The sequence below is a fragment of the Macaca nemestrina genome, chromosome 20 (assembly GCF_043159975.1).
Source record: "Macaca nemestrina isolate mMacNem1 chromosome 20, mMacNem.hap1, whole genome shotgun sequence".
Classification (NCBI taxonomy): domain Eukaryota; kingdom Metazoa; phylum Chordata; class Mammalia; order Primates; family Cercopithecidae; genus Macaca; species Macaca nemestrina.
The window spans coordinates 65,696,070-65,721,578 of NC_092144.1; the positions used below are offsets into that span (position 1 = coordinate 65,696,070).

Consider the following 25,509-nt stretch of genomic DNA (forward strand, 5'->3'; position numbering starts at 1 on the left):
AGACACAGAGAGATGGGGGACAGAGACCCAGAGGGAGGGGACAGAGACACAGAGAGACAGGGGGACAGAGACACAGAGAGACAGGGGGACAGAGACCCAGAGACAGGGGGACAGAGACACAGAGAGATGGGGGACAGAGACACAGAAAGGGGGACAGAGACTCAGAGAGAGAGGAGGACAGAGACCCAGAGAGAGAGCGGGGGACAGAGACCCAGAGAGAGAGGGGGACAGAGACTCAGAGATAGAGGGGGACAGAGATCCAGAGAAAGATAAGACAGAGACCCAAAGAGAGAAGGGGACAGAGACCCAGAGAGACAAGGGGACAGAGACTCAGACAGGGGACAGAAACCCAGAGAGAGATAGGGATAGAGACCCAGAGAGAGAGAGAGGGTGACAGAGACCTAGAGATACAGGGAGCAGAGACTCAGAGAGAGAGAGAGAGAGAGAGGCAGACAGAGACTCAGAGAAAGAGGGGGACAGAGACCCAGAGACAGGGGGACAGACACCCTGAGAGACAGGGGGGCAGAGACCCAGAGAGAGAGGGGGACACATACTCAAGAGACACGGGGACAGAGACCCAGAGAGGGGACAGAGACTCAGAGAGAGAGGGGACAGAGACCCAGAGAGAGAGGGGACAGAGACCCAGAGAGGGGACAGAGACTCAGAGAGAGAGGGGACAGAGACCCAGAGAGAGAGGGGACAGAGACCCAGAGAGAGAGGGGACAGAGACCCAGAGAGGGGACAGAGACTCAGAGAGAGAGGGGATAGAGACCCAGAGAGAGAGGGGACAGAGACCCAGAGAGAGAGGGGACAGAGACCCAGAGAGGGGACAGAGACTCAGAGAGAGAGGGGACAGAGACCCAGAGAGAGAGGGGACAGAGACCCAGAGAGGGGACAGAGACCCAGAGAGAGAGGGGACAGAGACCCAGAGAGAGAGGGGACAGAGACCCAGAGAGGGGACAGAGACTCAGAGAGAGAGGGGACAGAGACCCAGAAAGAGGCAAAAGAGACGGACGGGGGGCGGGAGACAAATGCTCAGAGGGGATGCAGAGTCCTAGAGAAGTGGGGGTCATTGACCCTGAGATGAGAGAGCCAGAGAGAGGACGACATGACCTACAGAGGGGACAGACGCCCGAGAGTCGGCTCCTCTGGGGTCTCGGGAGCTGGGCTGGAGTGAGGTCCGCAGGGGGTGGGTGGGGGGCTGAGGGGCTCAGTGGGTGTGGAGAGAGAGGCCGGGGCTGGGCCAGGCGGGCGCGGGGTCCGAGTGCGAACGGTGGGGCTCTTGTGGGGCTGACAGGTGGGTTTGGGGTAGAGATGTGCGTTCAAGAGGAGGCGGGCCCGGGCGGGTGGGGAAAGCCCAGAGAGAAGGGGCGGGCTCTTGCTGGAGGGCGCGGGGACCCCAGTTCCGGGCGCCGGGGGCGGCGGGGCGGGGAGACCCTGGGGGGGCTGCGCGGGGGCGCCGTGCCTCGCTGGCCGCGGGGAAGGCAGGGACCAAGCTAAGGAAGAGGACCCTCCCCCGACCCGCAGCCCAGGCGGCGGCCGGTGCCTGCGCCCCCGCCCAGATCCCTGCGCCGCCGGGTCTGCGTGCCTGTCTCTGGGTCTCTGCATCTCCGCGTCCCAGGGCGCCCCGTCCACGCCTCCGCGCGGACCCCCGCCTCCCCCGCGCGTCTCTGTCTCTAGGGGGGTCTCAGCCCTCGTCTCTCGCTGCGGGTCTCCGCGCCTCTCGGCGTCTCTCTCCGCGTCTCTCTCCGTCCCGGCGCCTCTGTCCCGGGCTCTCCCCAGCTCCTAGCCTCAGTTCCCTGCGCGCCTCCATTTCCCTCCTTCCCCCGCCCGATCTCCGTCTCCCCTCTGTCTCCACATTCCGCTCGTCTCTCCTCCCTGGCTCCACGTCTCTGTCTCTGTCCCTGTCCCAGCTTTGCTGTCGTCGGATCTCTGTCCGAGTGTCGGTGCCTCCACTCACCCCCGACCCGGACCCCCGAGCCCCCTCCCGGGTCCCCCACTCCCATTCAGGCCCGGGTTGGTGGGGTGGGGGGGCGCTGCGGCGGGAGCTGTGTGTTCCCAGCGCAAAATAGACTCTCGTTGCCATGGCGACGCGCGCGGGGCCTCCGAGACGCGAGGCTTTGGGTTTGGGGGGTGAGGAGGGGGGACACCTGGATCCGGAAGGCGGGGGCCGGGGGCGCCGCCGCCCGGTCCCAGGGGCTCCTCCTAGATCCCTGGGGAGAGGGGTGCTGGGCGCTCCGACGCTGGGGGCCGGGGGACCGGACCTTCTGGGAGGGGTCTGGGCTCCCAGGGTCGGCGGTGGGGGCTCGGATTGCCTAACGCGGGGCGGGCTGGCTGACAGCTCTGACGCCGGTATCCCTGAGGACTCAGGGGTGGCCTCTCAGGTCCCTAAGGTTGGGGAAGAGGCAAGGGCTGCAAATCTGGAACGGGGGAGCTCTCCCTGGGGGTCTGCAGAGTTCCAACTCCCAAATCTGCAGAATTCTGGGAGCCCCCATGTGGGTCCCGGAACTCCTGCGTCTGGGGGAGCCGGGACTACAAGGCTGAAGCTTTCAGCCCTTCCTTCCGTCCGTCCATCCATCCACCCATCCACATGGATGTCTCTTCCTTCCTCCCCGTCTCCATGTCCCCGTGCCTCAGTTTCCCCCCCGCACCGGGGTGCGGTCTCGCTCACCTCGCTTTCCGGATGCGGGACCCTTGGGGAGCCGGGGGCGGCGGCGTGGGGGGCGGCCGGAGGCAGCGGCGGAGCGCGTGTCTGCCGGCAGCTGGGCTGGGCGTGCGCGCGCCGGCTGGGGGCGACCCCGGCCGCAGTTCTCCTCCGGGCAGATGCGCCGCGTCCGTGCAGATGTGTCAGCCGCCAGCCCTCGCCTTTGCCTCGCGCCGGCTTTGAGCCGAGAAGAGGCACCTCCCCCTCCCCACCTGCTGGGGACCCCGCTTTCTCCCTCATGCAGCCCCCAGTCGCCCCCGGGATCCCCCCCAACCCAAGAATGGTTTGGTCCACAGCCACATGTATGTTTATTCTGCGAGTCCGTGTCCCACAGTTTGAGACTCTTCTTCCCCTCCCCTTCCCGCCCCGTGAAGTGGCCCGGGGCCGAGCCCCGCCTCCACCTCGGCTCAGCCAATTCCCACCCAGCTTTCAGGAGTCTTATTTGCATTTCCGGGAGCAGCTGTCCAATGGAAGGGCAGCACCCTACCTCCCCCCCCCCAGGGGGCGGCACTCCTGGTGGATCGCACCACTCTTGGGATCCAGGGATGGGGGGAACGCGCTTCCACTGAGGTCCGGGCGACAGGAAGGTGGTCTTCGCTCAAGGCAGGGTTGGAGTTCAGTGCAGGAGGGGGTTCTGACCTTGGAAGAGGCCCAGCAGTCCGCTGTCTGGGGCGGGCTCCTTGATGAGCTTCTGGATCTGTAGGGGCAGAGGGAGATGGGACAGGAAGAGTCTAGGGTCCTGATCTCCATGGATGACAAATCTGAGGGACACCTCTCCGTCTTCATCTCTGAGATCTTACAGCCAGCAGCTGCCCAAGACAACACTCCCTCTTCTCAAGACTTTTTCTGGGGCCTCCCTTTCATTACACATGACTGGTTGAGCTCCTAAGCGCCCACCATCTTGGTCTGCTTTGCTGGCTTGGACCACTAAGGGTGGACAGCTCTGTGCCAGGGCTTCTTATCTACACCTTCCTCGTCTTAAGTAACCTCATCTCTCCCATCCCTCTTCTGGGCCCTCAACTCCCAAATCCAGCCTGGACTTTGCCCCTGAACTCCAGACTCATCTATCCAACTGCCTCTTAGATAGACATGAGCAACCAACCGCATTTCATCCATCAGCAAGTCCCAGCAAGTTTATCTCCAGAAAATAAAAATAATAATAATAAAGGAAAAAAAAAAAAAAGCCTGCATCCCCACTGCCTCATCACTGCTTGCCTGGGTGCCCAAATTAACCTCCTTACTGACAGGTCTCCCTCCTCCCCTCTATGCCACACTCCCTAACCCATTGGTCACACAGTGCCAGAAAGAACTTTGTAAACTGCCAATCTGATATGGGCAGCTCCCCTGCACCAAACCCTGATGGCTGCCCATGGCTGAAATCCCAAACCTTTGGGCTCTGGCTCCTGTGTGAAGACAGGGTGCTGGCTCCTCCTGCCCAGTGCTCACCGTGGCCTGCTACAGCTCTTTGGACAAAGAAAGCTCAGTCCCCCTCCCCTGGGAACACTGAGTGCCTGATGCTCCCTTCCCCTGCAGGTCAGAATTCGGGGCCACCCCTGCCACTCTCACTCATCCCTCTGCAACTCCCGCCCCAGCTGGGGCTCACGATGTGTGATTGAACATGGATTGATGCAGATTCCAGGGCTCACCACACTGGCTGGCATGGAGTAGGTGCTCAGTGAATGTCTCACAGAGCTGAACTAGAAGGAAGGCAAGGAGCAGACCTGGGAGGGCCTGGGAATGTCAAGGTCTGGGGCCTCTCCAGCATCCTGAGGGCCAAGAGCTTGAAGCAGGGGGGCCCAGTACCTGGTTGACCCTGGTAGCAGGGTGGCCACTCTGGGGGTGGGTGTGGAGTCTGAGAAACTGGAGGAGGGGCACCCGGGCTGGAAGGGGCAGAGGCGGAGGAGATGGAGAGTTGGGGATGGGTGTGGACAGGTCAAGGGGCTTCTATCTACAGGGTCTCTGCTGACCTGTTCTTGCCCAGTGTCTGCCTGGTCCTTTCCTCCTTCAGTTCATTCTAAAGTCACCTGCTCTAGGACGCCCCCCAGACCCTCCAATACAAACCCCCTCCTCTGTGCCCTGACCCTCTGGATCGCCTCCCCCATTTCATCGCTCTCTGTGGTCCTTGTGGTCCATCTGCGGGCTCCTTTCATGGATTTATGGCGGTGACAGTGACCAGCAGCCTCCCCTCCAAGAATCTGGCTCCCCCTGGAGGCGGCAGCCTGCTGGTGATGGGATGTATTCCCAGAACCCAAAGACAAGACCTTTGTCAGATGCAGGGGAGGTGGGGGCGGCCGCGAGGGCATTACCTCCTTGAACTGCGGGTGGGCGGCATCACCCACCAGCTGCAGAATGAGCCCTTCGCTGGTGGAGAGGAAGGCACCACTCTGTCTCATGCGGGCCAGCGCCACCAGCCGGTCCACCTGGCTGTGAATAGGAGGGAGGGAGGGAAGGTTGGTGTGAATGTCACGGCCTAGACACCCAGACACGCTGGCACTCTGGTGGGAATGGGAATGCCGCCTGTGGCCCTTCCTGGGAACCCCTCATGGCCCCCAAGTGCACCCACCCAGGGAGGGCGCTCTCACCTGCGTGAGGAGCAGGCGTCCACCACCACGTGGACCTGCAGCCCCCGGTCCAGAAGGTCCAGGGTTGTGTTCTGTGGGTAGAGAGAGGTCAGGGCCAATCCCGGATAAGAACCGGGGTCCTGGGTAAGGAACTGGGGATGATGAGTCAGAATTAGGGGCCCAGAATGGGGAGGAGGGAAGCTTGGATCAGAGCAGGGGGCCCCCAGGTCAGAAGGGGATCCAAGATAGGATGGGGCCCGTATGTGAGAAGAGAGGGCCCAGGTCAGGATGGGGGTCCGACAGGGAAGTGGAGGTTTCCAGTCAGGGAAGGAGGTTCTATTTAGGATGGGGGTCCCAGGTGAGAACGAGGGACCCCTGGGGTCAGTCAGCATCTCACCAAGATGCAGGCCTGTGCCTCAATGCCACAGAGCAGCACAGAACGCAGCTGGGGCCGGCTGTCCAGCTCCTGCTGCAGGGCGGGCACCATGCTGAAGCAGGTCTTGGTCAGCGGCTGAAGGCCCTCAGCCCCCAGCTCAGGCACCGTGGGGCCCAGGCCTTGTGGGTACTGTTCTGTCAGCAAGACTGGCACCTCCAGCAGCCGGGCCACCTGTGCCAGTGATGGGGAAGAAAGGTCAGGGTCTGAGGGAAGAGGAGCTGGGCCTGGACTCCTGGGTCTGAGGGAGGAAGGGCTATGCCTGGACTCCTGGGTCTGAGGGAGGAGGAGCTGGGCCTGGACTCCTGGGTCTGAGGGAGGAAGGGCTATGCCTGGACTCCTGGGTCTGAGGGAGGAGGAGCTGGGCCTGGACTCCTGGGTCTGAGGGAAGAGGGGTTATGCCTGGACTCCTGGGTCTGAGGGAAGAGGAAGTGGGCCTGGACTCCTGCGTCTGAGGGAAGAGGGGTTATGCCTGGACTCCTGGGTCTGAGGGAAGAGGAAGTGGGCCTGGACTCCTGCGTCTGAGGGAGGAAGAGTTGGGCCTGGACTCCTGGGTCTGAAGGGGGAAGAGTTGGGCCTGGACTCCTGGGTCTGAGGGTGGAGGGCTGAGCCTGGATCCTGGGTCTGAGGGTGGAGGTCTGAGCCTGGATCCTGCATCTGAGGGAGGAAGAGTTGGGCCTGGACTCCTGGGTCTGAAGGAGGAAGAGTTGGGCCTGGACTCCTGGGTCTGAGGGTGGAGGGCTGAACCTGGATCCTGGGTCTGAGGGTGGAGGGCTGAGCCTGGATCCTGGGTCTGAGGGTGGAGGTCTGAGCCTGGATCCTGCATCTGAGGGAGGAAGAGTTGGGCCTGGACTCCTGGGTCTGAAGGAGGAAGAGTTGGGCCTGGACTCCTGGGTCTGAGGGTGGAGGGCTGAACCTGGATCCTGGGTCTGAGGGTGGAGGGCTGAGCCTGGATCCTGGGTCTGAGGGTGGAGGGCTGAGCCTGGATCCTGGGTCTGAGGGTGGGGGGCTGAGCCTGGATCCTGGGTCTGAGGGTGGGGGGCTGAGCCTGGATCCTGGGTCTGAGGGTGGGGGGCTGAGCCTGGATCCTGGGTCTGAGGGTGGGAGGCTGAGCCTGGATCCTGGGTCTGAGGGTGGGGGGCTGAGCCTGGATCCTGGGTCTGAGGGTGGGGGGCTGAGCCTGGATCCTGAATCTGAGGGTGGGAGGCTGAGCCTGGATCCTGGGTCTGAGGGTAGGGGGCTGACCCTGGATCCTGGGTCTGAGGGTGGAGGGCTGAGGTCATACCCTGAGCATGCGGGCTGCCACTGAGACGATCTGTGGGAAGTAGGCAATGTTGTGGCGGAACTTCTCCTGCATGTCACACAGGAACAGGATAGAGGATCCTGGAAGGACTCGGCCCAGGATGGGCCTGGCAGCCGCCATTTTCTGGGGGTGGCAGAGGGGCGCTGGGTCAGGCCCGAGGACTCCTCTCAGTGTCTCCAGCTGGCGTCCAGGTCCTTGCACACAGAGCCTTGCAGGGCCCGGGGCACCTTGCCAACCTTCTTCCCACCTCCAGGTCTCTGCGTCTGCTGTTCCCTGAGCCTGGAACGGGCTTCTTTCTTATTTCTGTCCTATTCGGCAGGGAGGTGACTTCCTTGGGAAGCCTTCTGGGCCACGTCCACAGGTGGCTCCAGGTGTCTCCCTCCCGGCCCCCGTGTTCTCCTTGCTGAGGACTATGTATAACATCAAGGAGTGCTTCATGATCCCGGTTACCATTCGCCCTGGTTACTATCCACCCTAGTCACCATCCACCCTGGTTATCATCTGCCCTGGTTACCACCCGCCCCGGTTACTATCAGATCCCAGTTACCATCAGCCCCAGTACCATCAGCCCTGGTTACTATCAGATCCCGGTTACAAACAGATCCGGGTTACCATCAGCCCTGGTTACCATTAGCCCTGGTTACCATCTGCCCCAGTCACCATCAGCCCCGGTTACCATCAGCCCTGGTTACTATCAGATCCCAGTTACCAATAGATCCGGGTTACCATCAGCCCTGGTTACCATTAGCCCCAGTTACCATCTGCCCCAGTCACCATCAGCCCCGGTTACCATCAGCCCTGGTTACTATCAGATCCCAGTTACCAATAGATCTGGGTTACCATCAGCCCTGGTTACCATTAGCCCCGGTTACCATCTGCCCCAGTCACCATCCGCCCCAGTTACCATCAGCCCTGGTTACCATCAGCCCCGGTTACCATCCGCCCAGGTTACCATCAGCCCCGGTCACCATCAGCCCTGGTTGCTATCAGATCCCAGTTACCATCCGCCCCAGTTACCATCCGCCCCAGTTACCATCAGCCCCAGTTACCATCAGCCCCAGTTACCATCAGCCCCAAAATGGAGGCTCTGCTGGGCATCCTATGTTGGGGCAGCCCACTCCCCAGGGCCTCCTGAATGGCCCACCTGATCCTCACCTTGCTCCGAGAGGAAACTGAGGCCATATTCTTCAGCCATAGGAAGGAAGGGGGCCCCTGAACAAGCCATAGCATGGACAGACCTCAACACAAAAGCCATGGAGTGTGAGATCCTATTTACCTGAAATGCCCAGAACAGGCAAATCCGCAGACAGAAAGCAGATGGGGCCGAGCACAGTGGCTCACGCCTGCAATCCCACCACTTTGGGAGGCTGAGGCGGGCGGATCACCTGAGGTCAGGAGTTTGAGACCAGCCTGGCTAACATGGTGAAACCCCATCTCTACTAAAAATACAAAAATTAGCCAGGCAGTGGTGGGCGCCTGTAACCCAGCTACTTGGGAGGCTGGGGCAGAAGAATCGCTTGAAACCCAGGAGGCGGAGGTTGCAGTGAGCCGAGATTATACCACTGCACTCCAGCCTGGGCGACTGAGCGAGACTCTGTCTCAAAAAAAAAAAGGAGACTGGGCTCGGTGGCGCACACCTATAATCCCAGGACTTTGGGAGGCTGAGGCGGGCGGATCATCTGCGGTCAGGGGTTTGAGACCAGCCTGGCCAATATAGTGAAACCCCATATCTACTAAAAACACAAAAAAAATCAGCCAGGCATGGTGGTGCACGCCTGTTGTCCCAGCTACTCAGGAGGCTGAGACAGGAGAATTGCTTGAACCCGGGAGGTGGAGGTTGCGGTGAGCAGAGATGGCACCACTGCCAGTCCAGCCTGGGCAATAAGAGCAAAACTCCATCTCAAAAAAAAAAAAAAAAAAAAAAAAAAAAAAAAAAAAAAGCAGATGGGTGGCTGCCAGGGGCTGTGGCCGCGAGGAATTCAGGGTGACCGCTGAGGGGTGTAGGGGTCTGTTTGGGATACTGAAAATGCTCTGGGGCTTGGTGGTGACGGCGGCACAACAGCATGACTCTATGAATGCCGCTCCACTGTGCATTTTCAAATGGCTGAAAGGGTAAGTTTTATGTTAAGTGCATTTTACCACAATAAAAAAAGAAAAAGAAAAAAAGGACAGGCTAGTGAAGCCAACTGGCCAGCGATTATTTTGCAGGGGAGGAAACCTCGACCCAGAGGGCCCGTTCACCTGTCCTAGGTCCTGCAGCCATGCAGGACACATCTGACTTCCACTCGGTCAGAGCATCTACACTGTCAGAGCGTCTACACCACAGGGGCCCTGTCTCAGCATGTCTTGGCCTGTGTCCCCGGGAGGCTAGTGTTTTTGGGTCCCCGAGTTTGCTGCACAACTGAGGGTTTGGGCTGCGCTTTGTCTGCAGCTCTCTCCCCGTCTGTGTGTACAATTTGTTTGTACTGAACTCATTTATTCATTAACTCACCAGGGAAATGGGAGACCCTGGAGGCTCACTGGAAGCAAGACAGAAGGTATTCTGGGAAGCTGAGGGAGGCAGGGCACTCAATGAGAAGCTGCTATTTTCTTTTTCTTCTTTTTTTTTTTTTTTTGAGATGGAGTCTTGCTCTGTCACCCAGGCTGGAGTGCTGTGGCACGATCTCGGCTCACTGCAACCTCTGCCTCCCGGGTTCAAGGATTCTCCTGCCTCAGCCTCCCGAGTAGCTGGGATTACAGGCTTGTGCCACCATGCCTGGCTAATTTTTGTATTTTTACTAGAGATGGGGTTTCACCACCTTGGCCAGGCTGGTCTTGAACTCCTGACCTCGTGATCCACCTGGCTCGGCCTCCCAAAGTGCTGGGATTACAGGTGTGAGCCACCGCACCTGGCCTGGAGCTGCTATTTTCAAAGCTGGGTAGTGAGGACACTGCTGCTCATTGTCTTTCTTTCTTTCTTTCTCTCGTCCTGGCCTCAAGCAACCCTCCTGCCTTGGCCTCCCTGTACTATTTTTTCTTTTTGAGACAGGGTCTCATAGTGTCATATAGGTTGGAGTACAGTGGCACAGTCATAGCACACTGCATCCTTAACCTCCTGGGCTAAAGTGATCATCCCACCTCAGCCTCCCAAGTAGCTAGAGCTACAGGTGTATGCCACCACACTTGGCTAATTTTCGTATTTTTATATTTTCAGAGACAGGGTCTTGCTATGTTGCCCAGGCTGGTCTCCAACTGCTGGGTTTAAGCAATCTTTCCACCTCAGCCTCGCAACGTGCTGGGATTACAAGCGTGAGCCACCACGCCTGGCCGATTATTCTTTGAACAAAATCCATCCACCATAGCAAATGTTTTCTATGTGCATCATATCTCAAGTTTAAAAACGAATAAATGGTTAAAATAGTGAATTTTATGTTGTGCAAATTTTATCTCATTAAATAAAATTGAATGGAAACTCCCTCTGAAACAAAACCAGTGAATTAATCCCATAATTACAACAGTGATAAGTGCTGGGATTTGGAGGGAGCCAGATCTAGCTTGGCAGGGGCTGCAGTGTTCTCCCAGAGGAAGTGAAGACAGAAAAACGATCTTTTCCGAAAACACAAAGCTGACTATTACTCCCCTGTCTCAAACTGTCCCCTGACCCCCGTGGATTCTCTCTGTCCTCAGGACTAAGATGCAGACGCCCCTTTCCCTGCCCCGGCACTGCTCTGAAGACCCTCCAGCCTCAGCCCAGCCACTCCTTCCTCTCAAACGGCCCTTGCGGTTTCCTCCCCCTGGAGTGACCCTCTCATACCCACTCACGTGCTAACCCTTCCTCCCCTGAGCAGGAGGCAGGACCTGGGACACTCAGGCCCCAAGGGATGATTCTGAGGGAACCAGGAGCTGGAGAGCTGACAGGTGGGTCACAAGGGCCCTGGAGTCTCTCTGCGGAGGGCAGTCGGGAGCCATGGAGGGGCACATCTGGGGGCCAGCATGTCCAAAAGCCTAGGACAGGCATCTGTAGCACCCAAGAACTCCCCTCTGGCCTGACAGGAGTGTGGGTTGTAACAACTCCTAGGGACAGCTGAGCAGCTGTACTTCTCAAAATGATGGATACACAAACCCTCTGACCTCAAAAGCTGCTCCTAAGCATTTATCCTACAGACATTCATGTGACACGACACAGGGTTATTCATTACAGGACTCTTCCCCAGAGCGAAGGAGCAGAAGTATCAATGTCCACAATTAGGGTATACTGGTTATGTAATAACCAGTATGGTTAGGCCGTAACTATACTCTGTTATTCCTCGCAGCCAGAAAAAATTACGAGGAAGCTCTTTAAGTAACAATACGAAAACATGTTTGAGAGAAGTGAAAAAGAAGCAGAACAGTGTGTGTGGAATGCTCCTTTTTGTGCCAAAGAAAAAAGGGAGAGAAAGTGTGTCTGTGTTGCATATATCTATATCTGCTATCTCTGGCAAACGAGCAAGAAACGGGAGACTCAGACGGGTGAACCAGGCACTGGGGAAGTGTGTAGGAGCCTTTTCACTAGGTCCTATTCTGTTTCTTCTGAATTCTGGACAATGTGCAACAGGTTGTCTAGTCAATACTATACACAATAAAGGGTTTAAGTGAAGCCAAAACCCAGCAAAAATGATCTATGATGTCAGAAGCCAGGACAGTGATTGCCCTTGGACCACTGTGATGGAAACGACGACGGCAGGAGATCCTGGGATGTGGCGCATGTTTGACTTTTTTCTTTGGGTACTTGTTTACACCAGGGTGCTCCCTTTATAAATATTTATTTGAGCTGTGTATGTGCAAACTGTATGATTTTCTGCGTATGTGGTATTATTCCAGAAAAAGTGTTCAAAATGCAAAATACAAAGATGGCTTCATGGCCGCGCTGTGCGGTTGAACTGGAGGCAAAGGCCAGGGAGGAGGAGGTCGGGGCTGGGGCCCAGTGGGACAGGGGAGAGACAGGAAGGGACAGCTGGGACGGTGGGGAAAGTCGGTGAGAAAGGCCCCCCGTTTCTGGTCGAGCGAGGGGCATGACCTGAAGACTCATAGGAGATCCCGGGGAGGGGAACTGGTTTTTGGGAGACGAAAAACTGGGGTGAGAGTGGATGTGTGTGTGAGCGAGAGAGATGTGGAGGGGAGGTCTGGGCTGGAGAGGGCTGGGCGTGTCCCGGGGAACCAGGAGAGGTTCAGCCTGAGCGGAGGGTATCCAAGGCCAAAGGGGGCGTGGCTGGAGGTGGGCGGCAACGGGGGCGGGGTAGGGCTGTGGATTTCCCGACGCGGTCTCGGAAACCTGGCCTTGGAGCCTGGACTTCCTGGTTGTGCGACCCAGGGCAAGTTTCTCTTTGCCTTAGCCTCAGTTTCCTCGTCAGAGAAATGGGGATGAAACCTGCCCACCCTGCAGCGCTGTTACAGAGGCGGCAGGCGCGACCCGAGGACGCTTCGGGTCTCTGGCCAGCCAATTCTGGCGGGGCCACGTGGCGTCCTCCTTCTGGTTCTGTGACCTTGGCCCGGGACGACCAGGCAGAGCCTCAGTTTCCCCATCTGTTAGGCGGGAAGGTCGATCTCCAAATAGCGCCAGCAGTGAGAGAGGACTTACCCGGAAGGTGCCGGGTTCGAGCCCGGAACGGCCCCTCCGCAGGTGAGGCCGGGGGCACCCTCACCTCTCGGCGCTCGGACGGCCGCCGCTGAGGCCTCTTGCGGGCTTCTCGGGGCGGGTTACCGTTTCGTTGGGGCTGGACACGTGGCCCACCCCCTGCACCGTCCGCGTTCCGCCCACTTGGGTCGAGCCGTCCAATCGACACTCATCATGCGCTGCCTCGCCCCCTCCCTCCGGCCAATCCGCATGTGCCACTGCCTCTGCCCGCAATCAGCGCTCACCAACTCTCCCCGCCCCCTGCTTCTCAACCAATCCGCATATGCTGCTGCTTTGCTCCCGCCCCAGGGGAGGGGCGCCGGCAAGGCTGTCAGTCTGGAGAAAATGACGGGCCGGGCGCGGTGGCTCAAGCCTGTAATCCCAGCACTTTGGGAGGCCGAGACGGGCGGATCACGAGGTCGGGAGATCGAGACCATCCTGGCTAACACGGTGAAACCCCGTCTCTACTAAAAAAAAATACAAAAAACTAGCCGGGCGACGTGGCGGGCGCCTGTAGTCCCAGCTACTCGGGAGGCTGAGGCAGGAGAATGGCGTAAACCCGGGAGGCGGAGCTTGCAGTGAGCTGAGATCCGGCCACTGCACTCTAGCCTGGGCAGCAGAGTGAGACTCCGTCTCAAAAAAAAAAAAAAAAAAAAAAAAAAAAGAAAATGACTAGCTCGCAAAGTCGCGGTGGGGGCGGGGCAGCAGCGCGTCCGGCCAATGGAGAGCCGTAGAGGGCGTGAGTGGCGGCCGACGGGGCAGAGTCGCGCAGTGGTCTCCGAAGGCTCAGATCCTGGCTGGAGAGAGGGCGTCTCGGCCGGCCCCGTTGCACAGAACAGGTCGCCGAGGCCGGGGGAGAGAGAGAGAGGGGTCTTACCTAGAGTAGAGGCATGTCTGCGGTTCGAATCCTGGCCCTCTGTCAAGAAACGGAGGCTTGGCCGGGCGCGGTGGCTCAAGCCTGTAATCCCAGCACTTTGGGAGGCCGAGACGGGCGGATCACGAGGTCAGGAGATCGAGACCATCCTGGGTAGCACAGTGAAACCCCGTCTCTACTAAAAATACAAAAACTTAGCCGGGCGAGGTGGCAGGCGCCTGTAGTCCCAGCTACTCGGGAGGCTGAGGCAGGAGAATGTCGTGAACCCGGGAGGCGGAGCTTGCAGTGAGCTGAGATCCGGCCACTGCACTCCAGCCTGGGTGACAGAGCGAGACTCCGTATCAAAAAAAAAAAAAAAAAAAAAAAAAAAAGAAACGGAGGCTTACAAAGATACCCAAGCACTTTCTAGGAAGGGGCTGGCTGAGGGCGTGATCAAGTGAGGAGTTTGACGCCCCCCTGTCCTTTGTGCTATGCGCTGCCTCAGTTTCCCCATCTGTACAGCACCTGCCTCCTCGAGTGGGGTTTAGAATAATTTAGACTCTGTGCTTGGAAATGGTGGTTGAGAGAAAGAGGGAATTTCCTAACTGACTTGGAATAAGTCCAAACTCCTCCCAATTCGTGGTTGGCCTTCCTGGTTCCCGCAGACCTTGCCTCTCACCACTCCCCCTGCTCACTCCGCTCCAGCCACATGGGTCTCCCCTTGCTGTTCCCTCAATGTCCCACTGCAGGGCCTTTGCACGTGTGCTCTCTCAGCCTGGAATCCTAGGACTTCCCATGGCCCAGCCTTCCAGGCTTTCAAAGCCTTTCCTGACCACGTGGTGTCAGGTAGCCCCTCCATCAGGTCGCTGTTTTTAATTGTTTTGAAACATTAAAAAAAAAAAAAAGAAAAAATTGCTCTATCAACCAGGCTGGAGTACCGTGGTAAGATCACAGCTCGCTGCAGCCTCAACCTCCAGGGCTCAAGCAATCCTCCCACCTCAGCCTCCCGAGTAGCTGGGACCACTGGTATGCGCCACCACACTTGACTAATTTTTTTATTTTGTTGTAAAGACGGAGGTCTCACTCTGTTGCCCAGGCTGGTCTTGAACTCCTGGGCTCAAGTGATCCGCCTGCCTTAGCCTCCCAAAGTGCTGGGATTACAGGTGTGAGCCGCTGCACCCGGCCTTGTGTTTTATTTTCTTTTCAGCACTAACTCCAATCTGAATTGGAAATGAATCTTGCTTTTTGAAAAATGCATGGATATACTCTTTTATTGTCAGTTCCCCGCCAAAACACACACATGCACACAGAACGGGGAGCTCCCTGAGGCAGGGATCCCATCTGCCTCATTCACTGCTGAATCTTCAAGTCCTAGACCTGGGCCTGGTCCATAGCAGGCGCTCCATACGTCTTTGGGAATAAATGAGAGGAAAGCAGACATTAGGCAGAGGTAAGTCCGGCTGAGAGCGAGGGGTGGATGCCAAGATGCGGCAAGGAAGAAGGAAGGGGAAAGGCGAGAAAGCAAGAATGGGGCCTCCAGAAGAGGTGGAGGGGGGCCCTTGGGCCCAGGAGGAGACCCCTGAGGCAGTGGTCTGAGGAGGTGGTCTGGGTTGGTTTATTTTACCAGGGGCTGCCAGGTAGGGAGTGGACAGGTTGGGGGCTCCTGGAGAGGGCTGGAGAGCTGTCATGGAGGGGCCTCTGGCTTGTCCTGGGTTCTGAACTGGGTTGTGATTGGCCTTATGGGGAGCTGGTCCCCCAACCTTCAGGGATCCCCTGAGAATCCCAGGCACGAGGCACCTCCCACCAGTCCACCCAACCCCAGTCGGGAGCCGCGAGATCAGCCTCTTCCCCCAGGGCATGCTGGGGAAGGGGCAGGGGGCCACAGAAACGTGGGACCTGCTTCAGGTCCGGCTGGCCCAGGTCGAGATAGGACAGACCCAGCACTGGCAGGGGAGTGGGACCAGAGGAGGGGTCCCGTGGCACTGAGGTACACTCTGGGGTGAGCACAATGTTGTCAAAGAGGTCGAGGGTAGAGGTGTCCAGGGCAGTGAGACTCAGGCTGGCGCTGGCATGGGGAGCCTCAGTGGGGGCCACAGCACAGGCCACTCCCAGGAAGGGGGATGGAGGCGGCGGGGGTGGCTTTTGGAGCGAGGGTCTCTGGGGAGGTGCCTCCTGTGACAGGATGGAGAGGGCCAGGCGCTGGGTGGCGGCCTCAATCTTGGTGAACTGCCTGTAAAGACAGATGTGAGCAGGCTGGTCTCTAACGCCTGAACTCAAGTGATCCTCCTGCCTCAGCTTTTCAAGGTGCTGGGATTGCAGGCTTGAGCCACCACCCCCGGCCAGCATCATGTTTCCAAGGTTCACCCATGTGGTTGCATCACACCATGCTAGTTATTTATTTTGGTGAGTCCTGACCGCCTGCCACCCCCGTGAAAACACAACCTCCACGACAGCAAGGAACTTTATCTGCTTTGGTAACTGGCCTGGCACACAGTAGGCACTCAATAAATGCATGTTGACTGCTGCTGGCATCCAGCCCTGGGGGCTGCTCCTCTTTGTGCCTGGTCTCCTCAAGCCAAGGGTGCTGGTTGCTCGTCCCCCTCCTCCCCCTCCCATTCCCACCTTCCCCACAGCCCCTCACCTGCAGATCTGGTTGTGCAGAAACCTTCTGTGGTTGGGCCGCCTCTTGGGGGGTCGGGTGCGCCGGGGCTGCAGGGCCCGCAGCATGTGGGCAGCTGCCCCGCTCACGAAGGCACACAGCTCCCGGGGGCCGGGCTCGGAGACCCCAGGGCCTTCGGGGACCCCGGGATGCATGGCCGGGGTGGTCTGAAGTAACTCCCCACAATACTGCTGACCAAAGTACCCCCCAAATCTGTGAGCAGGGTGGGGCAGGGGACTCTGGAGGCCCAGGTACCCCGGACTGGGGAGGAGGCAGGGCTGGTGATTGGGCCAAGGCCTCCCCACTGCACCCTAACCCTGCCCCCACCTCCCAGGAGCCCGACCTGAAGTCCGAGGGACTGGCAGGTGGGGGCTGATATAGGAAGGCAGGGAACAGGGAGGGGAGGGGCTTTCTGGGGCCCTGTAAGTACCCAATTAGCGCATAGTTGGACCTAGGATATGGGACCAGCGCACGCCAGCGGGGGACAGAGAATAGTGCCTGGAGATGGCCAATTAAGGGAACAAAGGCGTGGTTCGGGAGGTGAGGCCGCCAGTGAGTCAAATGCAGCGATCGAGCGTGGAGGACCCTTAATTGGAGCCGTGGGGAGGGGGCTGGGAGGGAGGGGAGCTGGGCTGCATCTGCCCACTCACCCCCAGACACACCTGTGCCTCCCTCCCTCTGCTCAGCCCAGGGCCTTAGGAGGGGAAACCGAGGCTCCCAAAGGGGCTGCTGCGGGCCGAGGTCTCCAGACTGCAGGAGGGGTTGGCTCCTGGGGGGTTGCCCCCCAAATCCTGGGGCTCATAGAATCCTGAGCAGCAGAGTGAGGGAGGAGAGGAGAGGAGAGGGGTGAGGCAGGATGGGAGGGGACGAGAAAACAGGGCACAGTCTCCCCCAGGGTGTGTTGTGGAGGGACTGGGACCCCCGGTGTCTGTGGGAGGCAGAGGATGGGCCGGGCCCCCTTGTTTCTGGAAGGGTGTTGGCCGGAGCGGGGACCCTGGGTCTCAGGTTGGGTGGGGGAGTGCCAGGTGTGACAGCCTCAGTCTCTGCTCAGAACCCACCCTCGGGGGTGTGCGCTGGGAAGCCAGGGTGTTTCCCGAAGTTGGTGTAAGAAATGACCACGGTAGGCCGGACGCGGTGGCTCAAGCCTGTAATCCCAGCACTTTGGGAGGCTGAGACGGGTGGATCACGAGGTCAGGAGATCGAGACCATCCTGGCTAACACGGTGAAACCCCGTCTCTACTAAAAAATACAAAAAAAAGGCCGGGCGCGGTGGCTCAAGCCTGTAATCCCAGCACTTTGGGAGGCCGAGACGGGCGGATCACGAGGCCAGGAGATCGAGAGACGATCCCGGCTAACACGGTGAAACCCCGTCTCTACTAAAAAATACAAAAAACTAGCCGGGCGAGGTGGCGGGCGCCTGTAGTCCCAGCTACTCGGGAGGCTGAGGCAGGAGAACGGCGTAAACCCGGGAGGCGGAGCTTGCAGTGAGCTGAGATCGGGCCACTGCACTCCAGCCTGGGTGACAGAGCAAGACTCCGTCTCAAAAAAAAAAAAAACAAAAACAAAAAATAGCCGGGCGAGGTGGCGGGCGCCTGTAGTCCCAGCTACTCGGAAGCCTGAGGCAGGAGAATGGCGTGAACCTGGGAGGCGGAGCTTGCAGTGAGCTGAGATCCGTCCACTGCACTCCAGCCTGGGTGACAGAGCGAGACTCCGTCTCAAAAAAAAAAAAAAAAAAAAAAAGAAATGATCACGGCTTAGTACCTAGAACCGCACGCGCTGATTCTCCTGCCTGAAGCAGGGATTTGAGCCTGATGTCATGAGTTTTTTGCCAGGCCCGCTCACTGGCCAGCAGTACTATGGGCAAGGTCAGCAGCTGAGGTCCTACCAGGCCTAGGGTGGGGGCCAGCAAGCAGGTGGGGACATATTGGGAGCTGAGGCTGAGTGCAGCCAGTGATGTTGCCAGAGGTCCAGTTTCCTGTCAGCAGAGCATGGTGAGACCAGCTGCAGTAGGACAGCCAGACACCCAGTGCCCTCACCAGCCACGGCACACACACGTTGACTGCCACCTCTGCCATGCTTGACACTGCCACTGTGCTGAACCACTGCACAGGTGGGGCTGCTGGGCCTGGTGTGGCTGGTGTCTGTGTCGGGGACATCATGGGCCTCCCCTGTTTCTCTTGGGTGTCTCCAAGGGTCTGCAGCCTCCTAGACAGCCTCTTGTACTCTGCCCCTTCGTCCCTCTGCCTGCCAGCTGTCTGTGACTCGCACTAGCCCCATTGCTATCTCTCCATCTCCCCTGCTCTTGCTCTTTCCTCTTCTGTTCCTCGTGGCTTTCTGTCCATCCCTGAGTTGTCTACAATTCTTTCCACTATCAACTATCTATCACCTACCTATCTATGGATCTATCATCTATGTATGTGTGTATGTTTGTATATATCTATTTTTAGAGACAGAATCTGGCTCTGCCACCCAGGATGCACTGTAGTGGTGTGATCCTGGCTCACTGCAGCCTTGACCTCTTGGGCTAAAGAGATCCTTCCACCTCAGCTTCCTGAGAAGCTGGGACTACAGGCACCTGCCACCATGCTTGGCTGATTTTTTTTCTTTTGTAGAGATGGGGTCTCACTATGTTGCCCAGGCTGGTCTCAAACTTCTGGGTTCAAGCGATTCTCCTGCCTTGACCTCCCAAAGTGCTGGGATCACAGGCGAGAGCCACCGCGCCCAGCCTCTCTCCTCTGTATTGTCTCTCTGACTTCATCTCCCCCATTTGTGTTCTGGTTCCTCTCCCTGTCTCTGTCTCTTTCACCATCTCTGGAGTTTCTCTCAGTGTTTACGTTTTAGGCTCTGAATGCTCTTCACTGCCTGTCTCTCAGCTTCTCTGTTTCTGTCTCTCTGTCTTCCCTAGGGCAGGTCGTCTGTGTGTGTGCGTGTGTGTGTCTGTGTCAGATTGTTTCGGGGTGGTACCGTGCAGTTCCCGTCTCCTGGTGTCCAAAACAAAGGATTGGATGAGACGTGCACAGACAGCAAAGGAAAGGAGCAAACGCTTATGAAGCACAGTATTCCACTCTCAGAGGGGAGAGCAAACTGAGCTCTCCGAGATGAGATCAGCCCTGGTTTGTTACATTTCATGGCCTTTTTTTTTTTAAAAGGACTCTTTTTAAAAATTTATTTATTTTTATTTTATTTTTTTAATTTTTATTTATTTATTTATTTATTTATTTTTGAGATGGAGTCTCTCTCTGTCGCCCAGGCTGGAGTGCAGTGGCGCAATCTCGGCTCACTGCAAGCTCCGCCTCCCGGGTTCATGCCATTCTCCTGCCTCAGCTTCCTGAGTAGCTGGGACTACAGGCGCCCGCCACCGCGCCTGGCTAATTTTTGTATTTTTAGTAGAGACGGGGTTTCACCGTGTTAGCCAGGATGGTCTCGATCTCCTGACCTCGTGATCCACCCGTCTCGGCCTCCCAAAGTGCTGGGATTACAGGCCTGAGCGTCCTGTTTTTTATTTTTGAGATGGAGTCTTGCTCTGTTGCCCAGGCTGGAGTGCAGTGGTATGATCTTGTCTCACTGCAGCCTCCGTCTCCCGGATTCAAGTGATTCTCCTGCTTCAGCCTCTAGAGTAGCTGGGATCACAGGCATGCACCACCATGCCTGTCTAACTTTTGTGTGTTTTTTAGTAGAGACGGAGTTTCACCATGTTGGCCAGGCTGGTCTTGAACTCCTGATCTCAAATGATCCGAACTCCTGATCTCAAATGATCCGCCTGCCTCGGCCACCCAAAGTGCCGGGATTACAGGCATGAGCCACTGCGCCTGGCCATACATTTCATGGCCTTTTATATGTTTTTCATCTCTTGCTTAACCTCACTTTATCTCTTGTAGGTTAGTTGCTCATCCTTGCCTAATCTCACTTTATCTCTTCTCACCAAATCACTCATCTTCAGCTTTATTTTTCGTGACCAAACTGCTACTGCGAGTCCTTCTGGCTTATTTTCCTTATCCTGCATGTTCCACCTCACTGCTTCCTCCCTTATTTCGCATGTCCTGCTTCTGCCATCTGACACGTTTTGCTTCTGCTACTGCTTAAGCTAACCTACGTCCAAGGGTCCCCTTTGCCTCCCCGAATTCCTCTGCTATTCTCCTGCCTCAAGAGGTCCGAGAGTCTGGTTCACGCCTGTGGTGTTGGGGGTGGCCTGAAGGTTTCCTGTCCTGTTCCGCTCCAGGTCTCAGGCACAGAGGGGAGGATCCAGGGTCCCTTGGCAAGAGGCCGAAGGGAGAGGGCCCCTGGGTCTCTGGAAGATGGGAAGGGAAGGATTGGCCCTGAGGGCCGGGAAGGGGCTCAGGCTGGTCCTGTCACGTGGCTGGGGCATGACTTTTGCTACCTTGATACACACTTTATCGTATGTATTCACATCTGGTAGCTCTTATTTCAAAATTTGCATTCCACAGCCCGGGGGCCAAGAGCAACCTCCGCCGGCCAGCTCTGTCCTTTTCAGGCCGGCCGGGAATGCACAGGGGGGCCGCCTGCAGGCTGCGGCCTCGGGACTGTCCACCAGGGGGCGCCCGCCTGGCCGGTGCTGGGCGGCCCGGCTCAAGGGGTGCGGCCCCAGAACTTGGGGCCCTCTCCTGTCTCCTGTCGTTGAGAACCATCAAGCACGGTGAGAAGCGGGCTTCATGGGGTGTTTGTTGAGGACCTACACTTACAGGCTCCTCTTCCCTATCCCAGCCCTTGAAATGCTGTGTGTGTTGGGGGTGGATTTAGTCATTCAGCAAACATTTGTGGAGCACCTTGCTTTGCCCAGCAATGGAGGAGGTGAGCCAGGCAGGTTGGGCCATGAGGGTAAGCGTGATGGAGAACCATAGAGGGTTTGGGGCAGGGGTAGACCCTGCCCCCAGCCTCCTTTGCAGGCCTTGCTACAGCTGGAATGTGGAGACCCCACCCCCTAATCCCCCTACAATCTGGATGTGGGTGTCAGGGCCAGGCCAGGAAGCCAGGGACAACGCACGGTGTGTCCTTCCCTGTCCCCATCCACTCATCTGCTATCTGCTCCCTCTTATCCAGTTATTGTGGGACCTTGTTTCCCTTAATTTATTTTATTATTATTATTGTTTGAGACAGAGTGTCTCTCTGTCACCTAGGCTGGAGTGCATGGTGCAGTCTCGGCTCACTGCAACTTCTGCCTCCTGGGTTCAAGAGATTCTCCTGCCTCAGCCTCCCAAGTAGCTGGAATTATAGGCGCCCACCACCACGCCCGGCTAATTTTTGTATTTTTTAGTAGAGACGGGGTTTCGCCATGTTGGACAGGCTGGTCTCGAACTCCTGACCTCAGGCGATCCACCCGCCTTGGCGTCCCAAAGTGCTGGGATTACAGGCGTGAGCCACTGCCTCCAGCCCCCCTTAAAATTTATTGTTAAAATGTACAGATAGCAGAGTCACAATGTATCATCACCCTGGTGTTCCCAACCCAGAAGCAGAGGGGCCAACCCTGTCGTGTTTGGTTCACAACTCTTCTTCTGAGAGAAGGCTGGCCGTGGCTGCCTGTGTCTCCCCAGATTCCAGTGTTGAGGTTGTGACCCCCATGCTCCAGAGTGGGACAATATTAGGATAAAGTCTTTAAACAAGCAATTAACCTGGGTGCAGTGGCTCACGCTTGTCATCCCAGCGCTTTGGGAGGCCAAGGCGGGTGGAGGATCACCTGAGGTCAAGAGTTCGAGACCAGCCTGACCAACATGGAGAAACCCCGTCTCTACTAAAAATACAAAATTAGCCAGGCGTGGTGGCACACGCCTGTAATCCCAGCTACTCCGGAGGCTGCGGCAGGAGAATCGCCTATACCTGGGAGATGGAGGTTTCGGTGAGCCGAGATCACGCCATAGCACTCCAGCCTGGGCAACAAGAGTGAAACTCTGTTTCGATAAAGAAGGAAGGAGGGAAGGAAGGAAGGGAGAGAGAGAGGGTGGAAGGAAGCAATGAAGTTAAACAAGGTCATCAGGGTCTGCCCTAACGAAATCTGATGGTGTCAATTACAGAAGAGATTAGGACACAGACACGCACCGAGGGGTCACCATCGAGGCCCCACAAGGAAGACAGCGTCTGCAAGCCAAGGAGAGAGGCCTCGGGGTAAAGCAACCCTCCAGACACCTTGACTGCAGACTTCCGTATCCAGAACCGGGAGAAAATAAGTTTCTGGGCCGGGCGCGGTGGCTCAAGCCTGTAATCCCAGCACTTTGGGAGGCCGAGATGGGCGGATCACGAGGTCAGGAGATCGAGACCATCCTGGCTAACACAGTGAAACCCCGTCTCTACTAAAAAATACAAAAAACTAGCCGGGCGAGGTGGCGGGCGCCTGTAGTCCCAGCTACTCGGGAGGCTGAGGCAGGAGAATGGCGTAGACCCGGGAGGCGGAGCTTGCAGTGAGCTGAGATCCGGCCACTGCACTCCAGCCTCGGCGACAGAGCGAGACTCCGTCTCCAAAAAAAAAAAAAAAAAAAAAAAAAGGTTTCTGTTTTTGGGAGCACTCAGTGTGGAACTTTGTTATGGGGGTCCTAGCAGATTCGTATATATAACGAGTGTATTCGCTATCTATACTGTGTAAGAACTAGCCACTGATGCAATGGCTTTAAACAACATACATTCATTATCTCAGAGTTCCGTGGCCAGGAATCTAGGCACCATGGTTTATCTTGGTCCTCTGGTCAGGGTCGCTGCAATCCTGGAGTGGGCCAGGGCTGGGGTCTCATCTGAGGTTGGGGTCCGCTCCCAAGTTGACACAGCAGCATTCATTTCAGTGCCTCTGAAGAATGCATGGAGTCCTGGGTTCAGGGCCAGCAGAAGAATCTCTGCGTTTCCCATCTCTGACCTCTAGGCCCAGCTTTTTTTATATATATAATATAAATATATAAAAAAATATATTAATATAATATATAATATAAATATATATAATATATAATATATATAATATATATTTTATATATTTATATAATATATATAAATATATAATTATATAAATATATAATATATAAATATATAAATTTATAAATAATATATAAATATATAAATTTATATAAATATATAATATATATTTTATATATTTATATATTATATTTTATATATTTATATAATATATATTTTATAATATATATTTTATATATATATATTTTTTGAGATGGAGTCTCGCTCTGTCACCCAGGCTGGAGTGCAGTGGCGCGATCTCGGCTCACTGCAACCTTCGCCTCCTGGGTTCAAGAAATTCTCCTGCCTCAGCCTCCCGAGTAGCTGGGATTACAGGTGCCCGCCACCACGACCTGCTAATTTTTTGTATTTTTAGTAGAGACAGAGTTTCACCATGTTGGCCAAGCTGGTCTCGAACTCCTGACCTCGGGTCATCCACTCGCCTCGGCCTCCCAAAGTGCTGGGATTACAGACATGAGCCACTGTGCCTGGCCTCAGGATCTTTGATCGCATCTGCTAAGACCCCCCTTGCCTTCACCATATCACATAACCATCACATCCACATAATGCAAAGGCACTCACATGAGGGCACAGGTCCCTGGGGGTCATCGTAGAAGGTGGCAGCCACTCTTAGGGAGGAAATTTAGCATGTATCTGTCTCTGTTTTTGCACTTAGAGGAATGTTTTACCTGTGCAGATGGAACCCTGTGTATTGTTGCTTCCTCCAGCGAGTCTGCCCTGGCTTCCCCCAGGCTGCATGTGGAGTCTCCCCTGGCTCCCATGTCCTGGGCAGCCTCCATGAGTGCCTGACCGTGCATGTGAGACCTGCTCAATAGGCCTTGGAAGTGGGTGGACTCTGGGGTTGGGCACATTCCTGGTCCAACCACTTCTGGGTTGCAGGAATTACTTCCTGGTTCTGTGGCTTGGCCATGAGACTTCAGAGGGCCTTGCCTTACCCCGCTGTGAAATGGGGATCGCACCCCTTCTGAGTGGAGAGGCCCATTAGCTCGGGGCCTGCTGGGGCTGCCATAGGGGCCTTAAGAGATGTCAGAAGGGAGGAGCACCGTGGCTTGTGCCTGTAATCCGAACACTTTGGGAGGCCGAGGCAGGTGGATCACCTGAGGTCAGGAGTTTAAGACCAGCCAAATTAGCTGGGTATGGTGGCAAATGCCTGTAATCTGAGCTACTCAGGAGGCTGAGGCAGGAGAATCATTTGAACCTGGGAGGTCGAGGTTGCAGTGAGCCAAGATTGTGCCATTGTACTCCAGCCTGAGCAATAGAGTGGGACTCCGTTTCCAAAAAAAAAAAGAAGGGAGCATCCTAAGCCTGTGGGAGGCATGGGCCTGCCCCCTGGGTCCCTTGTCCCTGGGGATGGCTGACAACCAGTGACTCTCTTTGCCCATCCCCTCTGCCTTTGGTCTAAAATGCATCTCTGGTTCCTTACTCGACTTGTTTGAAAAAGGATGTTTTATTTTTAGTCTCTGGCCCTGGGAATCCAGTCATTACTCCAGATACCTTCTCTAGCCCCTGACCCCACTTTCTACAGAGGGAGGGAAGGGGAGTGGCAGGTTCCTTCTAAAGCCTTAGGCTGATCCTCCTGGGATCGGGGTGGATGGAGAAGAATCTCCCAAGTGCAGGGCCTCTGGGCAGGAGTGACAGGCCAGTCCCCAGGAAAGGGTGGGTACCTGGAAAGGCTGAATGGTTTTCCTGGCTGGCAGGTGGCAGGGCTCAGAGTGTGAGGCTGGGCAAGGAGCCTGATCTAGTTGGGGTGGGGAAAACCGTGCCCCCAAGACACCTGGTGTTGTTGGCTAGAAACAGAAACATCTGGGGCCTGCAGGGGTGCAGGGGTGCACATCTGGGCATCTGCTTGGTCGTGCATTGGAGGCTCTGGAGGTCCTCTCACTGCCCTGAAGCTGTATCTCCTGCTTGGCTTTTCTCCACGGCACTGCGCAGTGGGTAGTCTGTCTTCTTGATTCCCACTGCATGCCCTGGGAGGTTCTGTGAGCTCACTGAGACGGTGAGTTTTTTTACTGGCTTTTCCCCTCCACATTGCTATGACCCCAGCTCCCAGGACAGGGCCTGGGGTGGAGCTCCGGTCTGGACTGTGGGTGGGAGCGCTGCTGGGCCTGGAACAGCTGCAGCTGAGGATTCTGTATGATCTTATCCATGTCTTCGGCTATTTGATTCTGTTTTTGTTTGTTTGTTCGAGACGGAGTCTCGCTCTGTTACCCAGGCTGGAGTACAGTGGCACAATCTTGGCTCACTGCAAACCTCCGCCTCCCGGGTTCAAGCAATTCTCCTGCCTCAGCCTCCTGAGTAGCTGGGACTACAGGCACGTGCCACCATGCCCGGCTGATTTTTGTATTTTTAGTACAGAGGGGGTTTCACCATGCTGGCCAGGCTGGTCTCGAACTCC

At 56.6% G+C, this 25,509-nt stretch overlaps 3 protein-coding genes across 5 annotated transcripts in view; all 3 read right to left on the reverse strand.

The window, feature by feature from the left end:
• LOC105488166 (shisa family member 7) overlaps nt 1-3,152 on the reverse strand; it is a 21,885-nt gene extending 18,733 nt beyond the window's left edge. For both annotated transcript variants that reach the window (XM_011752018.3, XM_071087899.1), the window contains exon 1: nt 2,672-3,152. In XM_011752018.3, the coding sequence (XP_011750320.2) occupies nt 2,672-3,152 (481 nt within the window). The remainder of the gene's footprint in view (nt 1-2,671) is intronic.
• LOC105488165 (isochorismatase domain containing 2) lies at nt 3,033-13,620 on the reverse strand. 2 transcript variants are annotated; one of them, XM_071087900.1, is made up of 6 exons: nt 13,511-13,620; nt 6,984-7,124; nt 5,663-5,872; nt 5,287-5,357; nt 5,011-5,128; nt 3,033-3,401 (listed from the first exon to the last, which is right to left on the reverse strand). In XM_071087900.1, the coding sequence occupies exons 2-6, from the start codon at nt 7,119-7,121 to the stop codon at nt 3,321-3,323; spliced, it is 618 nt and encodes a 205-aa protein (XP_070944001.1). In that variant the 5' UTR covers nt 7,122-7,124; nt 13,511-13,620; the 3' UTR covers nt 3,033-3,320. The 2 variants fall into 2 exon arrangements, with proteins under 2 accessions (XP_070944001.1, XP_011750319.2); XM_011752017.3 differs by lacking the exon at nt 13,511-13,620 and adding an exon at nt 12,598-12,959.
• A 1,603-nt stretch (nt 13,621-15,223) lies between these two features.
• C20H19orf85 (chromosome 20 C19orf85 homolog) lies at nt 15,224-16,496 on the reverse strand. The gene is made up of 2 exons (XM_071087901.1): nt 16,128-16,496; nt 15,224-15,716 (listed from the first exon to the last, which is right to left on the reverse strand). The coding sequence occupies exons 1-2, from the start codon at nt 16,298-16,300 to the stop codon at nt 15,224-15,226; spliced, it is 666 nt and encodes a 221-aa protein (XP_070944002.1). The 5' UTR covers nt 16,301-16,496.
• Nucleotides 16,497-25,509: the final 9,013 nt, after the last annotated feature.

Excerpts from the sequence above, each read along its gene's own strand:
- C20H19orf85 (XM_071087901.1), bottom strand. The coding sequence starts at position 16,300 with ATGCATCCCGGGGTCCCCGAAGGCCCTGGGGTCTCCGAGCCCGGCCCC. Across the intron at positions 15,717-16,127 it reads CTGCACAACCAGATCTGCAG|GCAGTTCACCAAGATTGAGG; the intron begins GTGAGGGGCTGT and ends CTGTCTTTACAG.
- LOC105488165 (XM_071087900.1), bottom strand. The coding sequence starts at position 7,121 with ATGGCGGCTGCCAGGCCCATCCTGGGCCGAGTCCTTCCAGGATCCTCT. Across the intron at positions 5,358-5,662 it reads AGGCACAGGCCTGCATCTTG|AACACAACCCTGGACCTTCT; the intron begins GTGAGATGCTGA and ends CTCTACCCACAG. Across the intron at positions 5,129-5,286 it reads GACGCCTGCTCCTCACGCAG|CCAGGTGGACCGGCTGGTGG; the intron begins GTGAGAGCGCCC and ends TCCTATTCACAG.